Below are 13,450 nucleotides of genomic sequence, written 5' to 3'. Positions count from 1 at the left end.
TTCTGGAAGTTTTTTCATTTAGCCTATAATGAATAATGTAGACAATTTGTTGAGGGTGCAATTCAGTACATTTTGGTTGGAAGATAAATTAGAAATAAAACGTTTGGGGCCACACAGACCAGACGGCTTGATCCTGCAGCAGCCTGGTGAGAAAGTAACTCAAACTTTCAAAAAGGAATGTTATGATAGAAAGACATGGTTAACAGCTAGCACCTCAAAACGAGCTTGATAAAGCATGCACGTTATTTGAGCTATGTGTCTGTCTAATCTTTTTACTTTGTGTCGCGCTGAGGGCTGAAGCATATATAATGAACCAAGTTGCAGCCTGAAATAATTTATGTATATAAGCCAACATTATGTGTATCAATGAAATCTGCAAGGACGTGTTACAAAGTTTTGTTCATTTAGCAGCATGATTTGTTGCTGTTATTTGTTTCAGTTGTGACTTTCGCTTCATGTTGTATGCCACACGTGTGCCACAAGCTTGATAAAGCAGGCAAGTTATTTGAGCTATGTGTCTCTCTAATCGTTTTACTTTGTTGCTGTATAATAGGCAACATCTTTGTGTCACGCTGAAGCATGTTTTTGAAATAGGATTTCTGCCCCCTCTGGCACCCAAAATGCAGCCCATAGCAAATGCCTACCAGTCATATAGACCTACTGCTTAATGCCTACCAGTCATATAGACCTACTGCTTAATGCCTACCAGTCATATAGACCTACTGCTTAATGCCTACCAGTCATATAGACCTACTGCTTAATGCCTACCACTCATATAGACCTACTGCTTAATGCCTACCACTCATATAGACCTACTGCTTAATGCCTACCACTCATATAGACCTACTGCTTAATGCCTACCAGTCATATAGACCTACTGCTTATATCAGCTACCAGTCATATAGACCTACTGCTTAATGCCTACCAGTCATATAGACCTACTGCTTAATGCCTACCAGTCATATAGACCTACTGCTTAATGCCTACCAGTCATATAGACCTACTGCTTAATGCCTACCGGTCATATAGACCTACTGCTTATATCAGCTACCTCTATTTTTGTGACGGTGACATGAAATCATACAGAATTGCCCCACTAGAAATTTAAGGCTTAAATCGCCACTGGTGTGTCAGAGTCCATTTTGTATAAAGTAGGTATGCACAGTCGCTGTGTGTGTGATGGGGGTGTGAAATTGTAATTGAATTCCTCTGGAGGAGAAAAATAGTCACATGATCAGCCACTGGGTGGGGGGGGGGGGCTTCTCAGTCCGCCAGCTTCGACTTTACAGGTGAGTGTAAAATATAAAAAAACAAATTGACAAACAGCAGCATCAGTGGGTTTTACGGTCCAACTGGCAAATTTTACACAAAGGCAAGGCCTCATATTGGCCCGTCAAAGCCCTCCAATTGGCCTGTCAAAGCTTTGTCTTTCATTTTTTCCTTGCCAGTTTCTGCCGCATGTCTGCCTGTGTTACTTGAACCGTTTTCTTTTTTGTGTAAAATTTTTTGGTTCACCCTTTAGTGAACCGTCCAGAGGAATGGACCTGCACTTTATCTTTACTCTGTTAAAATAAAGCATACCAGCATAGAGGATTGAAGCCTACCTCATTATTGATGATTCACATACTTGCACTGTGTATGTATGCTTGTATGCTTTGTAAAGCACTTTGAGAGGAATTTTTTGCAAAAAGTTTTTATAAAATGTATATTTGCGCAATTAAAAATGTTTTATAAATTCTCACCATGTTGTCCAGTTGATTCATGACTGAGATGAGTGCATGTTCCTGTGAATGTCAGGACGCTTTTAAAGAGAGCGCATCAGTCTCCTGAGAGGATCTGTAGGTGAATGATGCCCTCTAGTGGGCAGGTTGTGGTACTTATTTAGGCCGGCAAAACCCGGATGTCTTCAAAACCAGAGCGGCAGTCGTGCTCGAGCTGAGCGGGGCGTAACCCATTGATAGTGTAAATAGCTAAACACATTGGAGTATCTTCCGAGGACGAATCCATCTGCAACCATGCGCAAAGCTATACAATGACATTAAAGGCTTTCTAATCAGGTAAGAAGGATCCTTGTTCTGTTGCCAAATCTTCTAACAGTGCCTACGCAGTAATTTTTCGCATCGCTACCGTTTGCCCTCCTCGACTCAAGCTGCCACTCCGAGGGGAAAATAAAAAGTTTTAAATAGTATAACGGCTTCAGAATTTCATGTAAGCCTAGATTAAAAAAATCACCACCCGAAACATTTCATAAAGTAGCCTATGGCCAAAGTGAGTGGGGGGAGGGTAAAGTATCTAATTAATTTGTTTCAACCAACTAGAGATTCGATTTGGAGTCAGGTGTGAGAGATATCAACGTTCCAATCTTGGCATATTGTGTGAGAACTACAAATATGTAGTTGCTGAATTCTGTACAAACAACCTGAGTTGAAATTCCATTGATTGTTTTCTCTGTCTGTTTTGAATATATAACTGAAGGGGCTGGCTTGTAATTTTCCTTATTTGTCTCACGAGAGTTGACACTGCAGCTTCCTGGTTTGAATAGAAGAGGGGCAGAGCAATAGACAGATATACACAAAGAACGGCGAAAGTTTTGTTGGGATTTGCTGAAGTTGGAAGTGAGTGAGTAGAGTCAATACTATACAGACTTTACATATTTCATTAGCGGTGAGTGTCTAGATTACCACTGGTATCTTGTTTGAATTTCAACTGAAACGTGTTTTACGTTTAATATGTTGCAGGCTCATTTATTGAAGTACTTATTTCATTTTATTTGGAGTCAGGTCAGGTGTCATATTGTGTGTGAACTTCAAATATGTAGTTGCTTAATTCTGTACAAACAACCTGAGTAGAAATTCCATTGATTGTTTTCTCTGTCTGTTTTGATCTGATAAGGGGTTGGCTTGTCATTTTCCTTTTGACCCTGAAAAAAATAAGAGGCGTGTAGATGAAGAAATTGTAAATAAGATAGGTGAATATTAGTTTTGCACGGGTTATGTCACATTTAATTTGCGTTAAGCAGAGTTGAACGCCTCTCCAACATTAGCTGGCTGACTGCAGCAAAGCATCAAATAATGTCATTTATTCAGCCTGTGTACATTGAGGCCGTAACAGGCTATGATAATATTGGCCTTATTTTGACACTGCGTTTGTTTATTTGGCTCGAGAGAGATGGCAACACTGTTCTGCTTCCTGTTTGACTAGAAAAGGGAACACGTCGTTGAAAATCTTGTTTGGACTTGCTGAAGTTGGAAGTGAGTGAGAAGAGTCAATTACTACATATTTCAGTTGCGGTGAGTGTCTAGATTACCACTGGTATCTTGTTTGAATTTCAACTGAAACGTGTTTTAAGTTTTTTTTCCTTTATGTTTACCCACATGCAAAATCAGCTGATTGTTGTGCTGCTGAGTCCGCGCGAAGGTGTGGCTGCCTTCAGGCGATCTTGGAGTCTTCTGTTGTGTTCCCGTCCCGTGTCACAGCTGCGGGCTCCGGTGTAAAGGCGGTTTTTTTTGTCGAAGACGACCTAGAGAATGACGTCTTTGTGTGTGGAAGTCGTTGGTTTGTTTATTTACCAGGGCTTGTTGTCCACACACACAGTTAATGAGAGATCATTGGGGTTGTATAAATGTTCATATCTCCTCACCTCTTCCAACTGGACCCGACCAGCCAGGCCGTCTCCGACAAATATTTAGAAATCATACTAGGGCTCAGGTCAGCCATCAGCACGATAAGGCATTGAACATTTCATATTTAAAATATCTTAATAAGAAGTGAAGTCAACATGTCTGCTTCACATGATGTATAAGTTCGTTTATTGACACATATTTTAAGGACAGCCACAGCGCTTTAAAACGACGTGTTTATAAGTTACATACAAACGAGAAAGATAAAAGGCGAGAGAATCGCCACCTTCTCATAATGTAGGCTATGTGTGTTTGTAATACAATGGTGTGGGCCGCAAGTTAACTCCACTTCACAGGTACACCGGGCGATTCTCTCGCCTTCTATCTTTCACCTTCGAATAATTTATCTTATAAACATGTCGTTTTAAAGCGCTGTGGCCGTCATTAAAAGATGTATCAATAAACGAACTTCTGCATCATGTGATCTGTCTTTTTCGCCACTGGTAGGAATTGCCAACCTTTGTATTTCGTGTAAAACACATGTATTCATAACATCAAGCCTTTCGACCACTACACTTTCATGCTCCGGTAAGTTTTTTTTTTTCCTTTGTCCCGCTGCAATAAATATGCTTACTTCACTCAAAATAAAACCTACAGTTCTGGCGTTGAATTGCTTTGCAACACGCACAACCCTTGGGGAACCATTTATGTATCTGCAAAGAAATCACATAAATTGCAACATACTACATTCTCAGAGGATGACATTCAAAAAACGTTTACTGCGTCTGTTTGGAGAGAACGCGCGCTAATTCACCGAACAAATACTTTCATACTCATTTTTCGCCACTTCATGTCATCCATTCATATCAATCAATACTACCTAATACAACTTTAACTGTGTTGGTTTTTGTTTCATTTCGCAACTTATTTACTGTATAATCCAAGACAGCAGGTGCCCGTTTGTAAATATTCCACATTTGATGTAGGCTACTGTCAAATCAGAAAGAAAATCAGCTGTCACTCTCTTACCTGACCAATAGGCTACCTTTCAAACTCGGTGATATTCACAGCTAATTTGTCCTTCATTCTACCTAATATGATTAAACGGCATATGTTATTGCACCCGTGAGACAAGCGACAGTTTTGTTCGGTTATCTGCCCTCTCTAGACCAGGGGCGGAGATCCCATTTCATTGTAGGGGGGGACAATACATGGTCAAATTTCAGAGTGTAATTCCGGGGGGGGACATGAAAAAATTGCTTTCACGAGAGCTAGCATAAACTGCTAAATACCGAATTCTCTTATCACATTTACAAACAGAAATTCGAAGTCATTTTAGAATTATCTAAACAGCATTAAATGTACTAACACGAAATATCTATTCACAGACAAATAATGTCCAAAGTTCAAGAGAACTTGATGCTCACAATAAGTTATAAAACAGCTCAACAGGGAATCGAACTAGCAACCATATGACTTACAATACGACTTCTCTACGTCCTACGCCACTGTCACTCCACATTAAAATTCCAGCATAGTTCATCGACCGGAGAAAAAGATGACATTAATTTAACTTCAGATATGTTAACAAATCCGGAGAGGCACTGAGATGTAGACCTACGTTTATTAACTAGCATTAACCTGCCCTGACAGGACAGTGTCCTAGACTGTCTAGCTAGCTATCTTAACTGTGTTAATTACCGGCATGCGTGTGTTATCGGCAAACGTTCACGTTGTCATGCCAATCCATTAATAAACTTATGTATACTTGTGCATATCGATTGGAACTTCGTAAATGGAGTTTAGAAAAAAACTTCTTCTTTACATGTTCTTACTGCGTTCGAGAATGAGATAAATCTCTTTACATATCGTGTATCATAGCGGCAGCGACAGGGGACAGAGGAGGAAACAGTCTGACAATCTGACCGTGTAGGCTACTGGGCTGATTAACTGAAACACGGAGCTGCCGGTAGCACTGCCCGTTGGAAACAGCATGTGAACCAAACCACTTTGAGGAATAGGGGGGACATGATTTTTCAACACTTAAAAAACATTTTTTTTTACGTCTATAATTAGCACCGCTTGTGTCGTCGTATTTTTATTTAAAAAAATATATATATATATATTTTTAATGATTGTTGGGGGCGACAACTTTATGGTAGGGGGGGACACGTCCCCCCCGGGATCTCCGCCTATGCCAGGGGTGGCTAACCAGTCCAGCTCAAAGAGCCTAAACAAAACCCAACACCATTTCGAAGAGCCACACGAATCTAGGTTCCCACTTTTGGTGAAGAAAAGCCCCTACTTAAAACCTATTATGTTCCCTGTGACCCAGCAAAACTAGGGGGGTCTGGGGGCATGCTCCCCCATAAGATTTTTTTGAAAATAACCTTTTAAATAGTGTCCTCTCGTGGGTTTTAGGAAGAGAAATAAACAAATTTTGATTTAAAATATGGCACAAAAATAAACATATTGAAGACATCTGCTGAGATAGGTGCTAATTATACTGTAGCATGGTAGGGATTTGCAGCTCAAGTGAGTAGGTTAACGTTGTAGGCTAGAGTCCACTAGCTAGTTATAGCTGGCGAAGCTACTGAGTAAGGTAGCATACCCGCCGGATCAATGAACCGGCATGATAAAAAAGAGCCACGACATCTATAATTAACTCGAGATGATTTAACCATTTCGTTTCTTTTACTATTTTAAACTTCATATATATTTTTCGGTGGGGCTAAGGAAACTTTTGGGGGGGCTACTGCAGGGATCACTTCTCAAGATCTGTACATAACTGTGTCTCAATTATGTTGTTAATGTCAGATATCCTCTGTTCAATTTTCGTGCCTGACAGCTGCAGGTCTGACACAGACCGCTATGATCCGTCATTTTCAGGGTTGAGGATAGCAACGACATCATGTACACAAGACCTCACAAACTCTACCTCACTATATTACTTTTTTGCTCGAGCAATATTGCATGACACCTGATACGATGCCAACGTGACCGTTTCAGAGTACTTCGTGAATTTCAGAAAAAGCTGAGTCTGACTGACGTTTCAAAGTATTTACCTTGTGCTTGCACAGCTCTGTGCCTTTAGGAACTCCTGGGCCATGTTAGCATGGTGTGTGGAGAGACGGCGCTCCAAGTTTGAGGCTTTAAAATGCGACAGTGACGTCTAGCATATTAAGCAGAGGTGTTTTCCATTTCGCTCCGCAAAGAATTCCTCCCATTCAGGCAAAAAACGTCCGGTGTTCATCTTCATATTTTCGTTTAGCTTTACCCTTTCCTGGATCCATGGCATTCTGTCAGTAGCTACTGCTAGTCTGGCTAGTAACTCTCTGAGAATGGGTGCACACATTAGAATGTTTCATGTTTGGAACATTAACGTTACTTAAAGACATCTCTCAAGATCGCGTGATGACAAAATATACATGAATAAATACCACATTCAAATCGGACAGCTTTTTGTCTGTATTGCCAAATATATGCATATGCATTTTAGATGTTTACTTTACAATATGAAAATTCTGTACACCAAGAGCAAAGTCAGTGAGCAGTCGAGCTGGAGCCGAGCCGCACGTCAGCCGGCAAAGAGCCGCATGCGGCTCGCGAGCCGCAGGTTCGCCACCCCTGGCCTATGCTCTAGACTGATTACTGACCAACCAAGCATGTCAATTTTTCTTTTAGGTTGATTTTTTGGTGGAACAGCTGTCTTTTTTGCCACTTGTAGCCTACTGAATCGCCAACCTTTGTATTTCGTGTGTATCCTAACGTCAATATTGGCCTTTCACCCACTTTCCTGCTCCGGTGAAAGTCCGTTTAGTTGTCCCGCTGCAATTCATTCGCCGACGTCAATTAAAATGTTCGCACTATGATTCCAGGGCACATTTTCATCCCGGTCCCCCATCTAATGTTAATACAGTGTTGGAGCAAAGTTATGTTGCTGTAACGTTGAACTCTGTGCAATTAATACAATACAAATAGGATAATTGAAACAATATCTCCTCATTTGAGTGTGGTTGTTTTAGTGCAATGGGAGTGTATGATCGTTATTATCTATAAAGAAAGGCATTGCAACGGGAAAATCTGTTTTTAAAAGGCAGCGCTAGATACAAAACCCAGCTTGCTTCACGGGTGCAATACCAAATTTCATCATATTTGATAGAATGAAGGACAAATTAGTTGTGAATACTATCACCGAGTTTGAAAGGTATTAGTCAGGTAATAGCCGAGTGACAGCTGATTTGACAGTAGCCTACTGCTGTGTGTTTTAAGCAAATGACACGTGGAATGTTTACAAACGGGCACCTGCTATCGTTGATTATACAGTAAATAAGTTGCGAAATGAAACAAAAACACATCACAGTTAAAGTTGTATGTCAACACAGTGGCATACCACATAACTATCGTCGGACAATAGCCTCTGAGAAGGTAGTATGTTGCAATTTATGTGGATTTCTTTGCACAAGTGACAACTTTCACCTCATCTTTTAATCCTCCGATTCATGCATTCATTTCAACTGTTCTATCATCTGAAATATCACGGTATGTCGAAAAACAAACCTTTGATCTAAACAGAATATTCAGTATGGAATGGGAATAGATCAGAGCAGTATGTTTTATCGCGTTTGACAAATATGCCCCGATTGCCATGCAGGTGAAGTCTCCTGCAAATGGGATAGTAGCCTATTCTCTCCATGAATTCGCGGTCATTTGAACGTCCTTATACATGTTTAAGGAGCGGTTGTAAAGGTGCTCATATCTTCAGACCTCTTCTGTTATGTTTGTTCATAATCAACAAGAATAAGCTTGTGAGAGTCTGCAGGATATTCATAAAAAACGTGTCATTAGTATGAACAGTTGAGACATTGACTCCGTCGGGCTCCGGTGGGTTTGGACAATATATTTGAATGGCTGTCGGGCTCGATCACTATTCTGTCAGACGCGGGCGGGCTCGGACAGAACAATTGGCCTGATCCACATTCCATCGGACACACACTATTGTTTATTCATGATTCAAATTCTTCTTGGGTTTAACTTGGCTTTTAAAAATGGCGGTATTCTGCTATGAAAACTGGAAATGTGAGACTCCAGAAAGGATGTAGTGAGGTCAAGCGGAAACGGCTGTATCACCACTAGTTGTAATGAAAACAGCGCCACCTATCGTATCGGATATGACATGCTTTCGATTTATTCACTGCCATGTATATTAGGATAATAGCAGTTGCCCCAAAAGATAGCATAGTCCGACTAAAGCAAGATTCGAATTATACCATCAGCCCTTTCTGATTCGAGTTGGGTCAGATGGGAGGTCAAATCAAATTGGCCGTAGGGGTCAACCAAACAGGACATAGGTGGGAGGTGTTAGATAACCTTTTAAGTATCTTGGCGCCAAGGTATTCTGTAGATTCTTTCCGGATTTAATCTCTTTATTGTGGCTTAAATAAATCTGTGAGAGCAACACATCATGGTTTCGAGTTTCTGATTGAGAAAGTGGCAGAAGAACTGCAAAAAGACACAACACAAACTTTACAGAACCTGAGTTTGCATACCCTCCTCAACTGGGCTGCCAACCACCAGCATGTTGAGCCCCTCTGTCCCAACCTTAAGACCCAGCAGGTCGCTACAGTATTGTAAATACTCTGGATTACGTCAGTATTGTCTTACAGTTTATTACCTGTGGATAAAACAGTCGGGATTGCCCGACGTTTGTGTTGATAACTCAGACGTGTATAGCGAGATTGACAGGTCAACAACCAATTACTACATTCATATCCATTTGCACATGACTTGGAAGTCACAAACATACTTAGGTTGTGTCTGTTACAATGGGAGAGGTTGTAGCAAACAACCAGGTGTTAGGAATGCAGGATATGGTTATTAGGTCAACTGTGAACAGGCCATGCTAATATGTCTGATAGCACTCAATGCATGGGGGTTGCAGTGAATTCACATAATGGAGGTCTTTTACTGTGTGTGAAGATCAGAGAGGTCATCTGATAAGATCCCATTTGGCCCTCTGGCCACACACTGGAAGTCTGCGAGTCTATTGTGCCGATTTGATCAATTTTAGGGTCCAGTCTGAGTTGCCAAGATACGGTATTAGTGGGGTCAGCTGGCTTGTGTCCGGTTATTGGATCAAGAAGGGTAGTACTGTCTCCAAGGTTATGTGGATCAAGAAGGGTAGTACTGTCTCCAAGGTCATGTGGGTCAAGAAGGGTAGTACTGTCCCCGAGGTCAGGTGGATCAAGAAGGGTAGTACTGTCCCCGAGGTCAGGTGGATCAAAAAGGGTAGTACTGTCCCCAAGGTCAGGTGGATCAAGAAGGGTAGTACTGTCACCGAGGTCATGTGGATCAAGAAGGGTAGTACTGTCCCCGAGGTCAGGTGGATCAAACAATGGTCAAGTGATTGTTTACTGATTTATTTACGAGGGGAAATTGTCCCTGAGCACCTTGGTAGTCTGTTTGATGAAATGTGACAAAGAACAGGCCTGAAACTGAAGTATTAATTTTTGATGCTACTGCTACACCTGTAATGTGTGTGTGTGTGTGTCTGTGTCTGTGTGTGTGTGTGTGTGTGTGTGTGTTTGTTTGTGTTTCCCCAGATGAATGACCTCTGTCCTCATGAACTCCACTCAAGGGAAAAGAGATGCTACAACTGATTTTTTTCTGCTTCTTGTTGCCGGCGTCTGAGCAAAGTAGGTTTTAGTTTGCGTTTGTGAGGACTTTCTTGCCTTTCTAGTTGGTTGAAACAAATTCATTTCATATTTTGTTGGTCATATGCCATCACCAATCATGTTCCATTATAAATGTGTTTTCAGCTTTTTCTGAGGTCAACAACATTGACGCAGAACTCTATGAAAATGTCACTTTCATATGGAAGTTTCCATTTAAGTTAGAGCCAAACACAACTATATTCATAACCCCAGTCAATCGTGAATCTTCAAGTGACGTTATTAATCTACGTGGAGGCGTACCAGAAGTATTCCACCCCTATGAGGGAAGAGTTCAGCTACTGACACAGCGGTTCCCGGATGGGGTCGTTGCCCTTAAGATGAACTCCGTTCGCATCCCAGACGCAGGAATATACCAGTGTGTCATAAAGATGCCTACCCAATCGCCTTACCGTCTTTTAAATATAAAACTCAGAGGTTAGTTATATCCCTCGTACACAATCATTTTCCAACCAGGCATACTTTATTTATTCATGAGACATTGTAGTAGTACTGAAAATAGTGTTTTAAGGAATGAATCCATGCCTGTGTTTGTGTAGCCAAATGTCTCATTCCTAAAAAAGGACTTCTAAGTGAGGCATTATGAGTGAAATATAAAAACATCATATAAAAGCGACATTCAAAACTAATATAACCTACATTATATCACTTTTAGGAGAAAAAAAAAGATTTCAATTCACTGTTCACTGTTTTATCTGATATTCTACAGCCCCATGGAGAGATATAAAAAAGAGCATCTCTGTGAGTGGAGAAGAACGTGTCCTGTTCTGTGAGGCTGAAGGCTATCCATTAGCTGCTGTTACCTGGACAGATGAACATGGCCACAACCTCACTGTGGCCAATCCAACAACCTCCCGTACCTCAGAGCAGCTTTGGCACATCGTCAGCCAGCTGAACGTCAACATCTCCAGCAGCAGCAGCAGCAGCAACTACACCTGCACCTTCACCGACGACAGAGGAGCTTCTCAGTCCGCCAGCTTTGTCTTTACAGGTGAGGGTAAAATATGAAAAACAAATGTTATCGCAGTGTTCAACTTCTAATAACATCACAGTCTTTTGAAAAAAGTTATGTGTATTATCATTACAGACAGGAAGCAGTCAAGACATCGGTACTTTTTAATACTCATCCTCGTACCCGTCCTCGTCCTCTGCGTGGCGTGGTGGTCATGATGAAGAAGAGACTTCAGGTAAGTGACACAGGTGAACAGGGTGGACAGGTGTGTAGGGAGGCCTTCAGTGAGAGTGACTGAGTGAGTTGGCAGCCAGGTCTATGAGGCGTTATCTACAGCATATTCCCAACAGACCTAAATGGATCTACAGCATATTCCCAACAGAACTAAATGGTTCTAAAGCATATTCCCAACAGACCTAAATGGTTCTACAGCATATTCCCAACAGACCTAAATGGATCTACAGTATATTCCCAACAGACCTAAATGGTTCTAAAGCATATTCCCAACAGACCTAAATGGTTCTACAGCATATTCCCAACAGACCTAAATGGTTCTACAGCATATTCCCAACAGACCTAAATGGTGATTCTTTATTTAGACAAATTGAAGATAAATCAGAGGATCCATTTATCAGGGAGTGATGCCATGATGATTCCACAGCTTTCCAGAGTACAGTGGAGTCATTTGTACAGACGGCCATTAAAAATTCAGTTTAAATTTAGTTAAGACTTAACTAAAAGTAACAGCTCCCTACAGTATGTTTGTTCAGCCTATAGTTTCTACAAGACAAAACTGTTTTTTTTTTTTTTTAAAGTGGCTAAAGTGGTTTCTGCAAATGGTTTACATGTTTGTGTTTGTTGTTTATCCAGACGCGCAACAAGGATGACACCGCTGTGACTGAAGGCAACCAGCTGCACAACATGGTGGTGACTAAAGACCCACCTTGAGATGCATGAAGTTTTATTCCCATTTTCATTCACATTTTTATTCCCATTTTCATTCATATTTTTTTCTATGAGCTAATAATGTAGCTAGCGAGCTGTTTACCCTGTGGGTAGTAGCATGCAAATTGCTGCTCAGACGACTAGCAAATCGTCTCAGACGTATTCCACTACACTTTGCTTAGACTTTTTAAAAGTTACCGAGACACTGTACAATATAAAAACCCTGTTATCGTAACTGTTTCAGTTACGAAAACAGGGTTTTTATATTGTACAGTGTCACCTATGTAAGCAGAACTTAGATTATTAGGTGTTGACACCATATTTTTAAGAGCTGAATGCTCTGACTTTAACCATTTACATTTAAATTAAGTCATTTAGCAGACGCTTTTATCCAAAGCGACTTACAAGGATGTATACACATTTTACATTTACACTGATGGCACACTGCACATCAGGAGCAATCAGGGGTTCAGTGTCTTGCTCAAGGACACTTCGACAGGGAATCGAACTAGCAACCTTCTGATTACCTTCTGATTTACTAAACGACTTCTCTACCTCGAGTACCACTGTCACCCATAACCAAGTATGTATGTGTGTGGGATATGAACGAGGGACCTCTCTGTGCTGGGCTGCAGAGTTTTGTATAGAGTGAGTAAAGAAGCACTGTGTTGAGCAAACTCTCCTAGTTAGAGTGCTTCAGAAAGGGTATAGTTTAGTTTAATCATAGGAATAGATTGAGAGTTGCTCATTACACTTAAACCAGTGACCCTCTGTTCTCATTCTTGTGTGTGTGTGTGTGTGTGTGTGTGTGTGTGTGTGTGTGTGTGTGTGTGTGTGTGGTTGTCACCACGGTGACAGAAGGGAAACAGCTGCACAACATGGTGGTGACTAAAGATACATGAAGAAATATTTGTAATCCTATTTTCATTCATATTTTTATTCCTATTTTTATTCATATTTTCATTCCTATTTTTATTCCTAGCAAATCGTCTCGGCGTATTCCTCTACACTTTGCTTAGACTTTTTAAAAGTTACCGAGACACTGTACAATATAAAAACCCTGTTATCGTAACTGTTTCAGTCTGTTTACAGTGTCTCTGTAACTTTTAAAAAGTCTAAGCAAAGTGTAGTGTACTTATTTATATTTATAAATCCCATGGATTCGGTGCTTTTAAAAGATGTTTTTAGTTGTAATTTGGGTC

The 13,450-nt window shown here is 40.8% G+C and overlaps 1 protein-coding gene across 1 annotated transcript in view; it reads left to right on the top strand.

Moving 5' to 3' along the window:
- The window catches only part of LOC105910437 (programmed cell death 1 ligand 1-like), a 55,596-nt gene that overhangs the window by 22,257 nt on the left and 19,889 nt on the right, over window positions 1-13,450 (top strand). The window contains exons 2-4 of the mRNA XM_031560722.1: window positions 10,223-10,315; window positions 10,439-10,768; window positions 11,061-11,342. Coding sequence (XP_031416582.1) covers window positions 10,267-10,315; window positions 10,439-10,768; window positions 11,061-11,342 — 661 coding nt within the window. The 5' untranslated portion in view covers window positions 10,223-10,266. The remainder of the gene's footprint in view (window positions 1-10,222; window positions 10,316-10,438; window positions 10,769-11,060; window positions 11,343-13,450) is intronic.

Source organism: Clupea harengus, chromosome 23 (genome assembly GCF_900700415.2).
Source record: "Clupea harengus chromosome 23, Ch_v2.0.2, whole genome shotgun sequence".
Lineage (NCBI taxonomy): Eukaryota > Metazoa > Chordata > Actinopteri > Clupeiformes > Clupeidae > Clupea > Clupea harengus.
The sequence above is the reverse complement of the archived record's forward strand: the minus strand, read 5'-3'. Positions and strand labels throughout refer to the sequence as shown.